At 39.8% G+C, this 19866-nt stretch overlaps 2 protein-coding genes across 3 annotated transcripts; one reads left to right on the forward strand and one right to left on the reverse strand.

The window, feature by feature from the left end:
* Window positions 1–432: 432 nt before the first annotated feature.
* Window positions 433–7409, forward strand: RPL5 (ribosomal protein L5; the record flags this gene model as incomplete). The annotated part of the gene is made up of 7 exons (XM_010161567.1): window positions 433–502; window positions 592–707; window positions 2192–2326; window positions 2903–3105; window positions 3983–4160; window positions 6063–6151; window positions 7249–7409. Coding segments are annotated over 7 exons (891 nt in total), but the record flags the coding sequence as incomplete, so codon positions are not given.
* Window positions 7410–10053: 2644 nt separating this feature from the next.
* Window positions 10054–13599, reverse strand: FAM69A (family with sequence similarity 69, member A). Of its 2 annotated transcripts, XM_010161565.1 has the most exons (4): window positions 13469–13599; window positions 13076–13183; window positions 12234–12410; window positions 10054–10882 (listed from the first exon to the last, which is right to left on the reverse strand). In XM_010161565.1, the coding sequence occupies exons 1-4, from the start codon at window positions 13586–13588 to the stop codon at window positions 10070–10072; spliced, it is 1218 nt and encodes a 405-aa protein (XP_010159867.1). In that variant the 5' UTR covers window positions 13589–13599; the 3' UTR covers window positions 10054–10069. The 2 variants fall into 2 exon arrangements, with proteins under 2 accessions (XP_010159867.1, XP_010159868.1); XM_010161566.1 differs by lacking the exon at window positions 12234–12410 and having other exon boundaries at window positions 13469–13594.
* Between the last annotated feature and the right edge of the window lie 6267 nt (window positions 13600–19866).

Genomic DNA, 19866 nt, shown 5'->3' on the forward strand with positions numbered 1-19866 from the left:
ACCGCCCTCTTCCTGCCGCGGGGTGCGCGTCTGAGGCGTTGGCAGGTGTCGGGGAGCCTCCGTCCCGTGGCGGTGTCCTTGCCTGCGCTGGATGGCTGGGGGTGCGGGAGAGCTACCTCGGGGGGTGGGGTTGGCTGGAAATGCCCACGGTTATGCACAGGGCCGTGCAGACAAACGGCAACAAATAGAGTTTCTCCTGAAACTACATGAAGTTATGACAAGTGTGCGTTAGTTCCTGTGGGAAGGATAGAAGTTCCGGGGTTGGGGTGTTGGGTTTTTTTCCGGTTTTGTGATGGTTTTTAATCTAAATGTATAAGTAAACGCTTTATTCCTGATTTCACCGCGGTTTAATTCGTAGGTTTAATTTAGTTAGAATGGTCTTGGCATACGTGGTCATACGTTGTTAACGTCTGGTTATATTTCTCATTTAAGGGGTTTGTGAAAGTTGTCAAGAATAAGGCATACTTCAAGAGATACCAAGTGAAATTCAGGAGAAGGAGAGGTATTGTTAAATTCCCTGTAACCTATAAAAAATGTCACTAATTATTATTTCTACTTTTTTCACGTTTTCCATGCTTTAATGTTTTCCAGAGGGAAAAACTGATTACTATGCTCGCAAACGTTTGGTAATTCAAGATAAAAACAAGTACAACACCCCTAAGTATAGGATGATTGTGCGCGTTACCAACAGAGACATCATTTGCCAGGTAAGGTCTGTGGTGCTTGCTACTTACCAGCCTTCCCAGAGTGAAATACTCGGAAAGGGGGATGGTTAAAGCAGCTGGGGGTTTTGGCGTGATCTAAGCAGTTTTTTATATTGTAAAATAGTTTCTTAAAAGAGAACAATGTTTGATGTTGGCACAGCTTCGGTAATTGACCATGTTCATTCTACAAAATAAGTTTTACTAGAGTCAACATTGTTCAGCAAGGCGGTTCGTAATACAAGATTATATGTTTTAATGATGCGAAGTAGAACATTTGAGAAGTTTTTAGGGAGGGGGTGGATTTCCCTAATTTTTTTTTCCCCTGCTGTATTCAAAGTACTTTGAAAAGAGTGCCTTTTTGCTTGACTGAAGGTAACAAAGGTGACTGCATGACCTCCCAAATTGTGCTGACTTAAACTAACTAAAGGTGCCTTCTCTTTGGGGAGTTTATGACGTTATGTGGATCATACGAAGTAGGTAGGCCTTGTGATGGCTTCCTTGTGAGATTAAAGGAGAATGGTAAATAAGAATAGGCATTTTTTCGTGCTTGTTAAGTATGCAGTTGTGTGTTGCATCATATGCGGTTCCTCACTGTGGTTCACGTTCTTCTTTCATTTTCAATATGTTTTCACTAATTTTGAAGTTAAATTTAGGCATGTTTGTTGTATCATACATACATGTTGTTAAGCTCAAAAAAGAGTTTGAAAAGTTGAGCTGTTCTTTCTTCATAGAATAGTTACCTGTTGCGAACAGTGGAGAGGGCTGTTTTTAGAGTCGGTTCGGATGAAACTGTAGGACGAGGTTATTTTATCTTTGAAACTCAAAACAAAAATCGGTGGTGGCAGGTCTTAGTTCTGACTGATGGTCCCTCTTCAGTATGTAGGAATCATGCAAAAAGGGGAAAACTTGTGGATGTGCAAAGGAGGTGTGGGAGTCAAAAGGAGAAGGTTCTGTGTGTGAAAGGAACAGTAGAAACACATCCGATAGCACTGCTCTCTCAGGAGACCCCTGAGGTTATGAAAATCTCAGACCCATTAATAAAATCATTCCATAAGATCAGTAACAATGTTGTCACAAATTCTGTATCAGATGCTTTTGCATTTTTCTGAGGTGTTACATACTGTATTACATGAGAACAACATGCAGGAAGTGGGACAGAATCCATTCACATCTATAATGATTCTTCCAACTGTTGGTTTTGTAGGCAGTTTCCTGGCCTCTTGGTGTATGTGGAGAGGTAAATAAAAGTTGCTGACATACATTTTCTCTGGCCTAATACAGATTTGAATTCTGTCTGTACTTGAGGAGTTAATTATGCCTTTACCAAAAAAAAAAATACAACCAGAACCTGTTGCGCTTGCATGCAGTGGTTGGCAGTTTGCTGGACATTTCTATACAGAACTGCTACCGGCTTAAGCTGATGTCAAAGAAATAATAAATCAAGCCCAGAATTATGCTGAGAACACTAACGGTTGTTTTGTTGTCAGATTGCCTATGCCAGAATCGAAGGAGACATGATTGTCTGTGCTGCTTATGCCCATGAGCTGCCAAAATACGGTGTGAAGGTTGGCCTGACCAATTACGCAGCAGCATACTGTACTGGTCTGCTGCTGGCACGCAGGGTAGGTATCTCTCAGACTGGCTGGAAGCTGCTGCTCTGATTTTCGGGTTTTCTTAGAAAAGGGAAAGCCTGCTTTCCTAAGTGGTACGTTAGTGGGCTTCTCTAAATGTTAACTTTTGCTCTTTACCGTATAGATTTGATGGCCCCTTGTGACTGTCAAATCACAGTGAGAAGTGTGACAGCATGCAGTTTCAACTCCAGCAGCCCACTTTTAAGTCTCAGCACTTAAGTTTGGTGGAGGGAGGGAGTCAGGATAAAAATGTAAGAAATGTACCTTTAAGAGTTTGAAAACATGTAAAGAGCATCCATCCATTTTCCATACAAGCTTCTGAATAAGTCTTAAGTCCTCTGGTGTACCTGTTGGAACAAAAGGTTGAAGCTTGTATGTGCTTACTGTGGCGGTTGTTAAAAAGCTTTGTTATGAGTATGGGGTGCATAGCTTTTTTTAAAAGAAATTGGTTAAACCCATGAAGATTCTACTGCAAATTTGTGTTTTAAGGTGGTGATGGTTCTTCATTTTGTCAATAAATTGAAAGCATTTCAGAGGTGTTTTGCCTTTTTTTCCCTTCCCTCACAGCTTCTGAATAAATTTGGCCTTGATAAGATTTATGAAGGCCAAGTTGAAGTGACTGGTGACGAATACAATGTGGAAAGCGTGGATGGAAAGCCTGGCGCTTTCACATGCTATCTGGATGCAGGTCTTGCCAGAACTACCACTGGAAACAAAGTCTTCGGTGCTCTGAAGGGTGCAGTGGATGGTGGTCTGTCAATCCCTCATAGGTAACTGGTTTGAAGAATTCTTTTATAATTAACCAGAGGTGCAGCTGTGTGTGATAGTCTACTTACACTGTTTTGGGGTTTTGTTGGTTCTTTGGTGTTTTTTTTTTTTATTCACAAGTGCAATTTGGATAGTTCTGCTGGAAATCTTACAACAATCGAGAGAAGCTATTGAATTTTGAGAAACTAAAGAGCCATCTTTTTGCTTTTACTTAATCATCAGTTGGTTGAATGCACTGGAGTAAATGTCCTTTAGCATTCTGCTGTCTTAGGTCTTTAGCGAGTTGTGTGCATGCATTAATGTCACTGTGAGAAACTGTACGTATGGGGTACAGTTGTCAATACAAAGTAGGTCTGAGCAGTCCACCTGCAATTAAGATTTCCACGTGGAAGTTCTGACAGTTCCTGTCACAGGCTAGGAATGACTGAATCGAGATTTTTTGGTGTTCTTTAACAACTGCAATGAAGTTGACTGCTGCTTTCTGCTCGCAGCGTGGCAGGGAGGAAATCTGAGATCTGTGGTGTATTTTCCTACCCTCTCCCATGCTGGTCTATTCACTGTTGATTAATTGTCCAGTTTTTCTGACTTGCTGCTACATGATGATAGTCCCAGTGACTGAACACTCTGTAGTTGGTCCATGGTGTGTATATGATGTACTGCACTGTTTCAAGACGGGACTGATGGCAGCTGAGATGAACTGACAGAAAATATGAAATAGATTAAAAAAAAAACAAACCCACTAATTTTTTATTAGAGGATCCTATCCCTCATTTATCTGTAGGAGAATCTGATGTATCAGTCATGTCTCTGTGGAACCTAGCCCCTGAATTAGAGGATTTGGCAGTATGTTTTAATCTGACTGTAACTGCTATTTCACAGTACCAAACGTTTCCCTGGTTACGACTCGGAAAGCAAAGAATTCAATGCAGAGGTTCACCGCAAGCACATCATGGGCCAAAATGTTGCAGACTATATGCGTTACCTGATGGAGGAGGATGAAGATGCTTACAAAAAACAGTTCTCCCAATACATAAAGAACAACGTAACACCTGATGGGGTAGGATTTATCTGGCTGGCTCTTGTGCATTAATAGAGATGCTGATACGTCTTTCATAGGGCCTTCTCTAGTCATGTAAATAAGCTTGATATGTAAAATCATGTGATTCATCTTGTATGTTATCCATGCAAAGAAACTTCTTTCCTTCGTTGTCTCTGTAGTATTTGTAGATCTTTTGAAACTTCCTTTTTTCTGTTGTGAAGCTTAACATTCTGCCTATAAAACGAAGTTTACAAGACTGCATTTTAAGTGAGACCAATTTTTTTTTTTTGTTCTCTGATACTTGAAGATGAACTTGGAGTTTCTGTACATGCTACTTAGTCGTAATCCTGCACCACAGCTTGTAATTTCTGCAGCTGTGGTGGACACAACTGCGAGGATGTGCTCTAGGTCAAATCTGTTCTGTGATTTATATGACCCTATAAATAGTTTTAGGTCCCTGGTGAATATAGACTAGCCCTAGCTAGCTCTGTTGTAGAAGCTAGCATCTCGTAAAACTACAGCGTGTAATACATCTTATTTCAGTGCTACTTCAAATTTTATTGTGTACAAACACTGGAAGAAAGGGAAGATTACCAAGGTGCTGCTTTCACTTCTGTCAAGTGTTAAGCTCTCTCCAGGTGGCTTGTCTTGTTGCCTATCATGTTCTTGCTTGGTTTCCCCAATTAGTGGTCCCGAAGCTTGAAACAAATGTTCTCATGGCTCGTTTTTTGGCTATGGAAAACTTAAAATCATTCTTTATGCCTTTATTGATATGTTTTTGGGGATTTTTGTTTGTTGTTTTGGCTTTTTTTTGTGAACTTAACTAACTGCTATTTTCTTGTAACTTAGTCTTTGCTAGAAAAGAAGTAACATTGTATTGTAAATGCCAGCTTCATCTGTTTCACTAAACCACATTTACAGATGCATTGCAGTGAAGTGGGTCCAGGACTTAGGTCAGCAGCTAGACAGTTATTTTTTTTACATCTAGAAAACTTAGCACAGCTGGGGTTTAGTGGTCCTATTTAACCACAAGCAAAGGTATTCTTAAAGTCGGTACCATTATGGAGCCAGAGTTGTCTTTGGGACAGAGCAGCAGACAGATAAGGATCATCTGGTACCTTCTGGTATTGGTCTGTGTATCTGGACAGATCGCTTCCATTTTCCTGTCTTACATGCTAGAATAGTCACTTAAGTACAATGACCTGCTGTTTGAGCTGTCAGAAACTGCTGTTGGGGTGTAGCCTCTACTAATATATTTCTGTTACTTCATTCTTGGGGGTGATGCGGGGATTGTTGTGGTTCTTACAAGACTTGTTACTCTGTGGCTGCTTTTACAGCTTCTGTTTTTTCCATTTTACTAAGCAGCTTTGTGATTTGTATTACAGTAGGGTCTCAAAAGTGGTAAGATTACATGGTCTGATGGTGGAGTTTGTGTGCAGTAGTTTTGGCTGAGTAAGTAAATGAAGTATTTTATTCTAGACGGAGGTAGAATAACTATCTAGACTGCTCTTAATTCAAAGGAAAGGAACCCTATGGCACTGAAAGTAGGCTTCAGAGGAAAAAAGTATTTCAACTGAAAGATGCTAGCCTGTGTTTCTGAACTTCTAAGTAGTCTGTAGTTACTTCATGGCCTTGGTTCCCTAACTTTAAAAGGAGGATAGAAAGACTTTCTCCATTTTGTGTCTTAAGTTGTGGGTTTGGATATTTAGATCGTATTACAGTGACCGTAGGGATTTCAGTATGCTGTGGCAGTGATCTTCTGTATAAATAGTGTTTTAAAGGCAACCACCAGAAATTAGAAGCTGTATTGTGATGAAACCTGTTTCTAGAATACGCTTGGGTTAGGGGTATCTTAGATTTTTGAAGTGATCCCACAACTGGACCGCTATGGAGAATAACCAATTTTTCTATTTTTTTAAGATGGAAGAAATGTATAAAAAAGCCCATGCTGCTATACGAGAGAACCCAGTCCATGAAAAGAAACCCAAGAGAGAAGTCAAGAAAAAGAGGTAAGTAAAACTCTCACCCTCTTTAACATGAAGGTGACTTCTCTGTTGAAGATATTTTAGTTAAGTAATGTGATTCACACTGCAGTTGTGTCAAAAGTAATAAGTGGTTTAGAGCTGATGAAGAAACAAGCATTTCTGTACAACTTTGTCAGGAGTTAACATTAGCCTAATCTTAAATCTAAAATTTAAGAGCCTTCAGCTGTATGTGAAAAAAATACTAGAAGTGGAGCATGCTTGTGGCTTGAATAGCTGGAACTCTGAAGTCTGTGTCTTCAGGTCTGCGCTTTCGGTATGAAAGCTGCTTCGTTTCAGAAGACAGGCTGATTTGTCAGTGCTAAGCCATTTTGATTTTTCAGGGGTCTGGGAGGAAAGAAATAAAGGCACAGCTACCGCATTAGGCTTGCTACATCTATACTCTAGTTACAAGGATGCTGAGCTTACCTCTTGAGGAATTGGCTAGGGAAGTGATTGTTGCCCTCTACTTGGCTCTGGTGAGGCTGTACCTTGAATACTGTGTTCAGTTTTGAGCCCCTTGCTACAGGAAGGACATAGAGGTGCTCAAGAGTGTCCAGAGAAGGGTGACAAGGCTGGTGAATGGTCTAGAGTACAAGTCCTTTGAGAAGCGGCTGAGGGAGCTGGGGTTGTTTAGCCTGGAGAAGGGGAGGCGTATGGGAGACCTTGTTGCTCTTTACAACTACCTGAAAGGAGAAGTGGGTGTTGATCTTTTTCCCCAAGTGACAGGACAAGAGGAAATGGCCTCAAATTGCACCAGGGGAGCTTTAGATTTAAAAGATGGATGGATGAGGCACTCAGGGATATGGTTTAGCAGTGTTAGGCTAAGTGTTGGACTTGATGATCTTAAAGGTCTCTTCCAACCTAAGAGATTCTATTAATTCTATTGGTGCAGTCTCACCGTGCCTTTTTGTGGTGCCTTAATTACAGCCTTAAATCACTATGAGGAAATGAAGTGTGTTACAGAAGTGGGAGTATGTTCTAGCATTGTACTCCTAATAACAGTTTTGGTGCTGTCCAGTTTTCTTGTCCACCTTTTTGCCTATTTCCGCCTGGATATAGCATATGCTGTGCTTCCATTGCAGGTGGAACTGTCCCAAGATGTCCCTCGCCCAGAAGAAAGATCGCGTTGCTCAGAAGAAAGCTAGCTTTCTCAGGGCCCAGGAGCGCGCAGCTGATAGTTAAGACAACTTCCACAGTTTTCAATGAAGCTTTGGAAAAAGTGGCAATAAATTTATTGAGTAAGCAACTGTGTAAGACTGGCTTATTAAAAAATATTCTGCATCTTTGGAAGATGTGTTATACTTCAGATAGTCTGTGGCATGAAGGTTTTTCCCCCCTTCCAAGTACTGTATCAACTAAACCCCTTCACAGAGAAGAGAGGTAACAGACTTCCAAAGCAATGCTGCTGCATTGGAATTATTCCTACAAGAAGGGGAAATAAGTTTCTCTTTCATGTGACTAGTATCAAAGATCAGTTATAAGAACTTGCTGCTCCTAACTATAGAATACTTTCATTTTTTAAAAAGGGCTTTACCCGTCCTTCTCCATTTTTTTTTTCATCACAGATTCCTCCCTAACATTAAGTACGTAGCATAGGAAAGAGCAGGAGCAGTCACGGTATGTGCTAAAGCCTCAGGAACGCAAACAGCAATGCTGTCCCTACTGTGACTTAACTGTTGGTGATGGAGGAACACATGTCTAACTGAAGTATTTGAAATTCTCCCGTAACTGAAGTAAGCACTTCCACGTACTCAGGGCCAAGCTGGGCTGCTGCTGAAACAGGTACTGTCTTAAGCTGAAATACTTTAGTGATTAGACAGGAGAATTCACTTTTAAGTTGCATATATGGTTAGAGGCCATGACTTGCCCCCATCCCTTATTTTCTCCTACATCTCAGTTTCCTAAGTTTTGCCCATTAGCGTGAAGTTGCTTGCACAGTTAAAATAGGAGTCATGTGGGCTACACAGGAATGTTTAGAGATACTGAGAGATGGTAAGTGCTATTGAAAGAGAGAAAGGAGGGCTGTGGTTTATTGTAAATAAGTTGTTTTTCCAATGAAGGCTCTAACAACAATAATGGAAGTTCTGTACAACAAAATGCACTATTAAACGTGTTCCAGTTGTTTAAGATACCCAACATCATTTTAGATTCAGTAATCTCTGCCCAAAACCTAATAGCCAGTCTAGTCAGATTTTTCTACAGGCGAGTACCTTGCTGGCTGTACTAGCTCATGGTTGGAGGACACTGTCAAGTTAGAGACAAGAGTCAGCATAGTAACTCTTAAACTAAAAAGCTGATGTTAAAAAAACAATACAGTCTTAACCCCAGCTGCCTACTATTACATATGCTATTGAGGAACAACGCTGTTGTTCCTGTACTTCAGTTTAATCATTCAAGGAATGCATTTGATAGAGGACACCTAAAGCAATTAATAACCATTCAAATATTTAAACAAAACTTGTCCTTACCTATGCTGAAAAACAATTAAGGGGCCAGTGTTTAGAAGCATATGGATGACTGCCATTAAGATCATTAGGGATTGAACTAGTTCATACCTAAAGCATTTATAAATGAAACAACAACATTAAGAACTGAGCACAGCATTAGGTGTTTTATGGACATTCAGTTCTGTGAGCACAGATGCAAATCTGAGAAACAACAGGGTTGCAGATTCAAGGTGGTAGAGTGGTCATGCCCCCACAACCAGATGGTCTTTAATTACTCACGACTTGAGACTTAACAATGAGTCATAAATGCTACTAGAAAATAAGATAGCAGCACACTACAGCTCACTTAAGTTCCACCTCATTCCTAGCTGTTACTGTGTCACGGGCTCCCATTCAAGTGATATTCCATGATCCTGAAGAATCCAGCTTCTGTCTTACAGTTCAGGCCTAGCTCTGGCTTACAGATTTCCCGCTCAAGAGGGTTTTAAGTAAAAATGCGTAGCTAGATTTGGAGGGACAGTAAGGAGCCAGGACTATCCACCGCTGTTACCTGTTTCACATAAAATGCAGCAGATACCGAGGCTATGCAAGCTTCCTTTTTTAAAACTGTTAGGACATATCTGCTATCAGTATTTCTAAAAATTAATTTCGGTTCTCAAAATACCTTAGTCCACAAATGCCTTGCTTTTCAATTATTTCCTGCAGCTTAACTTGGGTTAGAGGTTTAAATGGAAATACAATAATTACAAATTTTTTAAACAGATGTTTATATTGCTGCTAGACTATATACATATTAAGAAATAACATACTCAAATTCTTGGCTCCCAATGTGGTTTACCGTATAAGGACTTAAAAAGTGTTGAACTACTTAAACATTCAAGATGTAAGCATGAGGTAACAAGGTGTAAACAGAATCTGATTTAAGTCTTACGTCACAACCTGTCAGTTCTACAATAAAACTAGTTTTCCACAGTTTAAAAATCCATGTGCAAATTCTGCCATGCCAAAGTATTAGTAAACTTCAGTCTCGCAGTTCAGTTTGTTCACAACAGCAGCTTCGACTCGGACAAATGTTATTTGCAGTAGTGGTGGTGTTCATGAAACTACTTGGGATAAAAATCCTTTGCAGGTATTCCGCAGGTGAGCAAAGCTTTTCACAGGGTTTAAGATGTTCCATCAGCTGATGTGGTGGCACAGTGAGTACTTCCATCATGTTCAAAATCTGGCAAAGCGCACAAAACAGTCAAGCATGCAGAGTTTGTTTCCGTAACACAGCACAGAACACCAGAAGTGCTTCTGGCCTCTGCCTGATCGCATTTGGCAAGAAGCCCTGTCATAAGGGGGGGCTGAAGGGCAAGAGTCAGAGAGCCATCCATAAAATCTGATTAGTGAAACACTTAAAAAAACCCACTGCAGATAGTTTTTGCATCAGTCGTATCTTCTGCTGGTGGAGAAGCTAAGAATCATTTGTATGGGAAATTTTCTTCCACAGTAAAGTTTTTAAGTTATTGAGTATTAAAGAATGTTCCATTTCCATTTGATTTGCTGTGACTTTAAGGGCAATGCACAAGTACAGTTGTTTTTCTAGTTCTTCGTGAATATCTGAAGGGGCACCACGAAGCAGATAGTCTTTAAGTAGCTGACAGGCTTTTGCCAAGTTTGGCTGAATTACTTCCGTGGTACATCTCATTTTACTTTGGTCACACAGAGTTCTACAGTCTGTACCATAAATACAGTCCAAATCTGATTCACACTGACGATCTTTAATTATTTCCTTCAAATTCATTTCTGGCACAATTTTTCTCATGTCCAGCATTTTCAAATCATATTTATCATTATATCCCAAGTTTTTGGCACTTGTATCACACATAAGAAAGTTTCCATAAGGTCCATGGAAAATATCTTCCACAAATTCTAAAAGCCCTATAGCTATTTTTGCCTTTCGTGGCCATGAAGGAGTAAACCATTGGTCCATACTTCTCCTGAAGCCAGAGGGAATGAAGAGTTCTATAATCCATGGAAGGCTGATTCCATAGAGAGAGGAATATTCAACTCTTTCAGTCACGTAGAGATCCCCACAAAAGCCCATCAACTTGGGAGTATGTTCTTTATCCTGCAAGATCACCATTAACAGAAACTCATCTAGGTGCAGAAGTGCCCATGCGGATTTTGCCTCTGGCAAAGAAACTCTACCATCTTTGTTTCCATCAGCAAAAGACAGGATGAGATTGACCAGTTCTGAAAGACTTGCTTGTTCACCCAATTTTGCCTAAAAGCAACAAATGAAAAAGATTAAGCATGATTTCATTAACTACCACCAATCCACCTGTCATTCTACCTCCTGTTACCCTCTTTCTATGGATAGTGTGGTAGGGCTTGTTATTTTCTAGTCTTCAGTGGTTACAGATGTTATGGGACTTCCTACCAGATGCCTGAAGAGGTTCCTTTTTGTTCTGTTTCCAAAGGCACCAATATATGATCTTCTGAAAGTACTAGCACTCCGTGCATTTCAGAATGCAAACATTAAAATTCAAATACTGTTCTTGGTCAGATGAGTCTTCAGAAAGATCACATCAGGTAGCTTGTTAAATATGCTCTTAGAAAAAGTATGTAGAATTCTATTGTTTAGGTCAGCTTTAGTTTTCAGCTGATTACGCCATACAGGTGTAGAGAAGTTACGGTATCAACTACATTTTGGCCAACTATAGAGTGCCATTTGTACACTGGGTACAAATCCCCTACGATAAGCATACGAAAACACTTCATTTCGTATTTTGATACAACCACCTCTGTTGCATCCACACAGAGAAAGGAGCCATTGCTGGAATCAGAGCTGTTTTAATTTCAGCTACCGCCACCACACACAGAAAGTCAGATAAACTTCTCCCAACCTTTCCTAAAAACTAGTCTAAAAACACCTACTGCTCACGTATTCTTAGAGCCAAAGCTACTGTAATGCATGACCACTGTCATCAGCTTTACATAATCATGTTTCATCTGTGTGCATGTGTACACATATGCTCACTCAGCCAAAACAGCATTATTTCCATCACCAGAGACATAGGAACTATAACAACAGGAAGATAATTTTGAGAAAGAAAACCCAAAAATCAGTATTCACACAGCAAAGAGATGACTGCATTATGAGAACTCTAGGGTAGCATTAAAACAGTAAGTATTTAATTCATATAACACAGAAAGAACTGGGACAAGTATGGCTGGTCACTCTGGTTAGCGAGTTCACCACTGCCTAGTTAACACAGCAACTCTTCCCAAGCATGAACAGTTTTCAAATTGTACTTCAGTCTTTGTACCCAGTTACAATAACCCAAAAGCAGAAAAAAACCCAAACCAAAACCCCACCATATTTTCTATGCAAATAGAATTGAAAGCTGCAGACATCCAAGATGCATACCAGCTTCCTTCCATCTGTTAAAAAGTAAGGAAAAAAAAGAATTAGTTACTTCCAACTTTGAGCTAAGACCTCTGGGAAAAAACTTTTTCTGTGCTGACTGTATTTCTAACTTGCACTTGAGTAAGACTCATACAATATGGCATTCTCTCCAGCTGCAGGAAAGTAAGCCTTTCTGTCAAAGTAGAATAAATAAGCATACACTTACTTTAAAAAGACCATATACCATTTCTTTGAATTTCTCAACAGTGGTTCCTCGTGTTGGTTTATCAAATAGGACTATTTCCTTCCTTGGTTCTGGGTCAGTACCAAATTCAAGTTGAGCAGCTTCTTCCATCTGGCATTTTATAACACCTTGCAGATTCCCCCAGATTCCTAAATAAATCTATGCAGGAAAAGAGGTAAAGAGGTAAAAAACACCGTAGAAGCCCATCATCCAAAGGCCAGCTGTACTCCAACCACTGCTTCAGCAGTCAAACAGCAAGACAGATTAGAAGACAGGGTCCTGCATACAGACAATGCACAGAGCACATTCAGACACTGGCAACTTCAAATACAATACACTACTGTGGGTACTTTGGAGACACCACACTGTCAAAATACAAAGGCAGCTTGACACACAGGACATTGGCATTACTACCATCTTTGCATACACTGTTAAGAGGCTGCTGCTCCTATTTGGGAAGCAGGATAGCAGAAACAGTATGCTGTACAGAAGTATAGCTATTCTGTCAAAGTGTGGTAGGATCCAGTATATTTTACATAAGTTCCTAAAATACGTGTACTATCAAATAATAATACAATCCTCTACATATAGAAATAGGATTATATATAGACATGTATTGTATATAATACATTTTTAGCAACATATAGTATGCCTGTATGTTCTCTATATACGGGTATATAAACATGCTCTGCATGTCAGCAAGTAGAGTTTGAAATAACGTGTCAAACAGATAAGGCTTGATGACACTAAGGTCTTCTTGAGCGTCTAGAGAATGGCATTTCCATGGGGAATAATACAACTCAGGTGAATGAGTAAATTCCTACCTGGTTATTGGGCTTTGTGGACAAACATTTTCCAAAATACAAGGTTTCTTTAGCACAAAGACTGCTACATGCTGACCCATCAATAACACCAGTCTTGTATTTATCACACTGAAACAAACAGGGAGAAAAATGTTTAACAGACTGCCTAAGAAAGGAGGCAACAGCTAAATCTCTCCCAGCACCTGACTCTTGAAAGCAAAATCTAAGAAAACAATTTCAATTGTCTTATACCAAAACAATGTTAAAAACAAACCTGGTTTTATCTGCAATTGAAGATGTTACTTCAGCATGTTGAAATATCGGAATTTGATTAATTTACATGTGGCACTAACTGAAACGCCTTTGCAATCAGTCAGGACAAACACTCAAGGAAACTATGCTAAATATACTTACTATTATTTTCCTACAGTCATGTCCTCTGCATAGTTCTGTGTAGGTGGAGTACTGGGCATACATAACCCAGCTGCCAACAAACACTACTAACCAAGAGATGAAGAGATACTTCATCCACATATATGAGAAACGTACCTAAAGGACACAACGAGAAAATATTCTTTGTAATTCATTCAGTAGTCAGAATGCTAGAAACAAACACGATTTACTATTTCGCCCTTAGGGATTTGACTTGCACAATGATAAAGAAAGCAGACTGCATTACACGGAACATTCACTTCCTTCAGTGAGCACAACTGACAGGGGAAGTCAGTTTGACTTATGTAGGGGGAAGGAAAAGTATTATATAAATAAATAAAATAAAACATGACAGACCCTTATAGGGCAAGCCAGGCTGCAAGAAGCAATTTTATCTAAGTCATAAACTTTTAGAGCTCAACTACTTTCACTGTCTCTAAGAGCAGTTACTTATGTTCCACTCCTGGTAAACCACATCCAACAGACCAGGAATCTGGTAAAAAAATAATCTGTGTTAATAAATATGCAAAATAGATATACCATGAGCAGGGTGGGTATCAGGGACAGGTTTCTTGTGCTTAAGTCTCCCAGTCCATCCTTGAAATTAACCATTTAATTATGCAAGTAAAATTCCACTGTACTAGCCTCACCCGTAACTGTATGCAAACTGCTGCTGTTTCTGTGGCCTCACATTTACTTTTTTTGTAGGGACAGAGGAAAAAAGTATGTATAAATTAAGAATCGAGAGCTAAGCGCCTCGTAAGGGAAGAAGCATCTGTTGATCCTTTTTTTTCCCCCTCCTCTGAGCGTGGTGTGCTAAGGTTTGATTTTCATACTTGTATCATGATTAGAAAATAATGAGAAAGCAGGGATCAGCTTTAGCAACAGGGTGTAAGGAAAGTGCATGAGAGCGGCTATATTGGTCAGTATGAGATCCATTTCTACCCGTATCCTGACCTACAGCAATAGCTGTAGAGGCACTTGAAAAGTGAGAACATAATACATATCCCAAATGTGCTCCCATTTTCCTCTAGAAGAACTTGCTAAGCCAGATGTGATTTTCTATATTTAGTAAATCTCAAGCTATTTGTCTTTCGTGAACTTACCCAGACTCCTTAAAATCCACATAAGCTTTTAGCATCCACAACAACCTTTAGCCGTTAGTTCCACAGTTCTACTATCCACTGTACTGGGGTCAGGGAATGGACTTCTTTTTGCTTAAATCTGGTTCACATTATCGTTGAAGTCATGAATTCATGTATTGGAAGAGATGAGTTATCAATTTCTGTCCATTCTCTCCACATTTGTCATGATTTTGTGAGCCTCCATCACATGACTCCCTGTCATGTCATCTCTTTCCAAATTGACAGGTCTTAATTCAGCTGTTCCTCATAGAGAAACCATCCCATATGCTTGGAAAAGGTTCCGAGAATGGTAGGAATGATGAGCAGTTTTGCCGTCATACATACATACCAAGTCAACCCGTCTTACATACACTAATTTCAGATGGTGCCATCTGCGTGGGAGAAAAAGCACTGAAATAATTCTAAATTACTGCAATTTGATAGTAACTACCTTCAAATCACAGTAAATTGAATACATGGCTTCAGCTTTTAAGTATTTTATGTTTTAGAAAAAAAGTTACAAAAGAAAATCTTCCACAAATATAGCAAGATCTTCAAAGATATGTTTCCTTTTCTAAATATAGAAAGTACTCTAAATACAGAATGTATTTATTTTTAAGGGAAGTAAAATCAATGAAGCAGTTCTAGTCACTTGAACTGTAGCTTGGTTTAACACCCATAAAAAAACTCACTTTTTCAGGCCCTAACAAAAGAAGTATAATCCCTAGGTACAGGAGTCCTACTCTCAACCTAGAGTGGTTCCGAGACTTCCACCATAATTCATCTCATGAATCAGTGTATGCCTTCACGCAGGCACTCACTTCATCCAAAGGCTAAACAGGAAGTGTATCTTAACCCCATATAGTTCTATAAGGAACATCAAGTCTCAAAGAAAAGCAGGAATTAAAACTGCTATGAAAGATGATGCTTTATGGCTTAGCCCTTAATTTTACATCCTCTTATCATTCCACTTTATAGCATAGTAATTAAAAAAAAAAAAGGGTATTTGTCAGTCAAGGGGAAGGTACACGTGTGGTGTTTTAACACTGTCAAGTGTAGCAGAGCAGCCCTGAATTCCATGTGATGACTCATTCTGTAAGAAAGACTGAAAGCCTTTTAGCTATATTCCAAGAAGAGGGTAGATACCCGTTATGCCCAAACAACCCTAAGAGACAATGCTGCCGAAGTCAAAGCCCTCTCTCCAAGGAAGCCTTAATTCCTGCCCCTTCACCCCCTCACCTCCCCAACAAAACCACCAAAAAGACCATGGCAACAGCATGAACAATATTACCTAGTTTTAAAATGCAGGAAAAACACAGAAGCGCAGCAGATGTGAATAGTCAGCTTTATTTTTTTATCTAGAAAGACTACAATAACTTACAAGTACTTATAAAATGCAACAACCAGCATGCATTATACTGTTGCTTCTTGGAAGAAATATTCCAAGAAAGGTCAGCTCCAAAACGCCTAAAGGTGATGCCAATCCATGCAGCTGCAGTCCTGCCACATACCTCAGCCATGCATCCCTATTCCTTACTCCTTCACACACCCTCACCTGACTTAGCTTAAAACTACCTAGTTAAAAGAAGAGATGGATACAACTAACTGCTATTATTCTGGGGATAAACCTTGACCGTATAGTTCCTTCAACCAGTTCTTCTTTTATGGTATTTTTATTGGGAGTGTTGAAAGAGAGTAATTTCTGGTATTTTCCTCAGATCTGCCAAGACCTTTGTTGAGTACCATGTAATTTCCTTTGAAGCATCATATCCACAATATGGATACAAGCTGGATGGAGTACAAAAGGAGACCAACAATAATTCTGTGTGGTTTACAGCACATTTAGAAACAGCTTAGAAAACATGAGAGGAAGCTGGGGGTAAGGAGGACAGAATGGCCAAGAAAACAAAACAGACAGGAAGGGGCTGGGGAGCATCAAAAACCCACAAGTACCATATATAAGCCTTTCCCATTGAAAGAAAACTGCTAAGATGACAGAATTGCAAGACTTCAAGTGCAATCCTAGCTTAAAAAAAACCCCAAAAACAACACAACAAAATTCTGCACCTACATGCTTACAACAAGAAGAATCACAAACTTCTTGCAAACCACACCACCTGAACTAATCAAAAGCAGTAGAAGTCATCCTACGTGTGAATCAGCAGTAAGGGAGAACTGGTACTTTACCAGTAGGTTCAGAAATAGTTCCCCCTCCCTCCCACTCTCTACAGAAGATAACTGAAATCTTAGTTGAAGCTCAGGTGGACTCAGCCTCATCTATTTTCTTCCAGCCCATTTTCTATTCTTAGTCATTCACAGTTTTCACTTACTAGTTTCCTTCCAGTACCCATCTCACCCCAATGGCTTCACCAGTCTTAGTGTCCCCCTCCTGAACCACACATTATCTGCTATTCTTTTTCTTCCAGTCTATTTCCATCTGATCCGGCAAGTTCCCATCTTCCTCTACTCTGTTCCATTCTCAATTAGGTATCCAGCACTACTCAGTGCCTCATCCACCTCTCCTTCTCCAGTGCAACTTTCCTACTTCAGAATCCTTGTCCTGGACTACTGTCCACACACAAAGTGCAGTTATCCACAAGCATTCTTCTTCCACAGATCTGGGAAGCCAGCAGAGATGGTACAGCAAAGCACTAGGGATGTCTCCCTGATCTCACTTCCAGAACCAAAGGAAAGCTGTAAGCAGGGCAGATGGATTCTTTGAACTGGTTAGTTCTTACACCCACACTCCCCAAAATAAACCAAAACAAAACCAGAGAGAACCAGTCTTCCCAGCAGATGTGTCCCAGAAAGCCCATGTTAGCTGGCCTGAGGCAGCCCTCCAGCAGAGGTCTCTTCAAACACAGTTTTGAACTGAGAGGTGAACCAAACCAGTACATAATACTTAAGTTACAGGGCTGATGGATCGACCCATATGGATCAGTTGTGAGGATACAACCAGATTTTTCTCAGACCATCTACAGAACACAATATGCTTTTACTCTGCTCCTTCACACCTTATGCTGGTTGAAGGACAAATGATACATCCTAGTTTTAGCACTTAGAAATAAGAACTACTATAGTATAGTCATGCAGGTTCAATGTCTTCTGTAATAATTTATTTACTTTGATTTGTTCTTATACCACCTAAAAACTCAAGGTTTCATAACACAGAGCTTATTTTTTTGCTGGTTTTGACATAGTAACGATACCAATGAGTGCTCTGCAGTACAGTTCCTGAAATGATCTAACTAGGCGAGTCATTCATCTAGTTTAACTTTGGCCTAACGTTTCTGTAACCAGATACAGCACACAAAGAATGTCTTGGCAAGCACAATGAGATACAGCAGCTTCTGAAGAGAGGTACAAAAGCTATTTGTAATTAAAGCATGGTATTTTGCTTAGTTATCAATAACTGAATATAATCTGATTTAGCAGTGAAGGCATGTTCATTAATTTTTTGTACTCATTGTTTTGTCAGGATTGACTTTCAGTCAACTGCACAAGCAGCTGCCCATTATTCCCACTTCCACTCCCTTGCTCAAATCCTCTGTCAAAGGTTACTCCACATAGCAGAGTCTGTAGAAGCGAACACACTCAGGTCTCATTCTGAAAGTCATCCTCTTCATGAAAAAACATTTTCCCCGAAGTTCCCACTAGTCCAACAAATAATGAGCTGGAGTAGCTAAGGTATGGGCGCATGCACACTCTCCCACTTTAGCTGTATCTACAGTGAACTAATGGAGCGTGGGGTTGGAGGAGCATCCTGCACTACCCCAGCAATGCTCCACAGGGCTCAGCTGTTAGCCCCCTTACTAAGCACAATTAAGATGTATGTGTCTGGCTGAAATGAGAATGCCTGTGTTGGCATACAGAACTAACTTAAGAAATTTTGTTTTCCATCTAAATATATACCCCCAGCCTAATATTATGAACCTAATCTCAGACAATGTTTCATCAACACAACTATCACACACACACGCCAGCAACAAAACTCTTGAGCATCCGACCTGAAAAGGATGCATGCTTTTAAACAGCTTATGGTATTCTACCTAAATATGCTGCCAGCAAAAAAAAAACAAAGAAAAAAACCCCAGGGAGTCTTGCTTGGCGTTTCAGGTTAAGTCCTCTTCCTTCCCACCCAACCTCCCACATTCTTTGCTCTGTCTAGAGCTGCTGAGATACACTATATAGTGCAAGAAAGAATAGTAGTCTCCTATCTTCCATCCAGCACTTGGCCTACAGCAGCTGGCAAAGCTGACAGATGGTTTTCCTACACATAAAAGATGTCTCCTGAAATGTGTTGGGTGTTTTTTGAGTGAGTTGGGATTCTTTGTTTGTTTGTTTTAGGTAAACAACACTATAGTACAAGCATCATAATTTAAGAATTCAGTAGCAAAGCTGGGTGCTTTCTCTATCACCTCATGTACTTTAAGTGTCTTCCTTCTATGAAGTCTAATTAGGTTTTGTCAAATTAATTTTTTTGAATCCTACCAGAAGTCATCTCCTATCTTGACATGCCCCCTGCACATTCTTGAAGGAAACACTTTCTCTGTAAGTCTCATTCTTCAGATAGGTCTAGGTACTATTTTTTTCAGAAAGTTAAAGTTTTATAAAGCACAAGTTAAAAATAAACTAAAACAAGGTTTCCAATCTAAGAAGGATAATTTAATGTCTCTTCTAAAACATTTAAGTTCATGGATTTCTCCTTTTAGCCACAAAAGGGCAGGCTGCAACACAAGAGCAGGACTGACGGTCCAAATCTTGGTGTACAGATGAAGTTAACACAAAGTGTATTCAGTCATAGCATTTCCCACTGTCTTCCTCTTCAAGACCACTATCTATAAACAAACCACACCCAGAATATCTATTCTTGTAATATAAGAAAACTTAACTTACATCTCAACAATGCTAAAATTCTGTGCCACAGAAACGCATGCATGAAAGTCAGTATTTACAATCATGCTGATATAGGTTCAGTGTTGGATTTACTTAGCTTCTTTGGGACAGGCTATAGGAAACCTATTCATATGGTCCAAGTCCCAGTTTACTCCATACTGCATTCCACAAAGCATTCCAAGTTATTTCCTTTAGGTTCTATTATCCAAGTCGGGAGACAAGGAACATAAGGGGAAATACATTTTTTGCTATGAAATGGATATTGTCCCAAAACAAAGCAATCAAATCAAGGCAGAATTTATAGCAAGACACTTACTTTCTTCTGATAAGCACCCAGCCTTCTGGCAACTTTAAATGCTT

Source organism: Eurypyga helias, unplaced genomic scaffold (assembly GCF_000690775.1).
Source record: "Eurypyga helias isolate BGI_N326 unplaced genomic scaffold, ASM69077v1 scaffold17621, whole genome shotgun sequence".
Taxonomy (NCBI): domain Eukaryota; kingdom Metazoa; phylum Chordata; class Aves; order Eurypygiformes; family Eurypygidae; genus Eurypyga; species Eurypyga helias.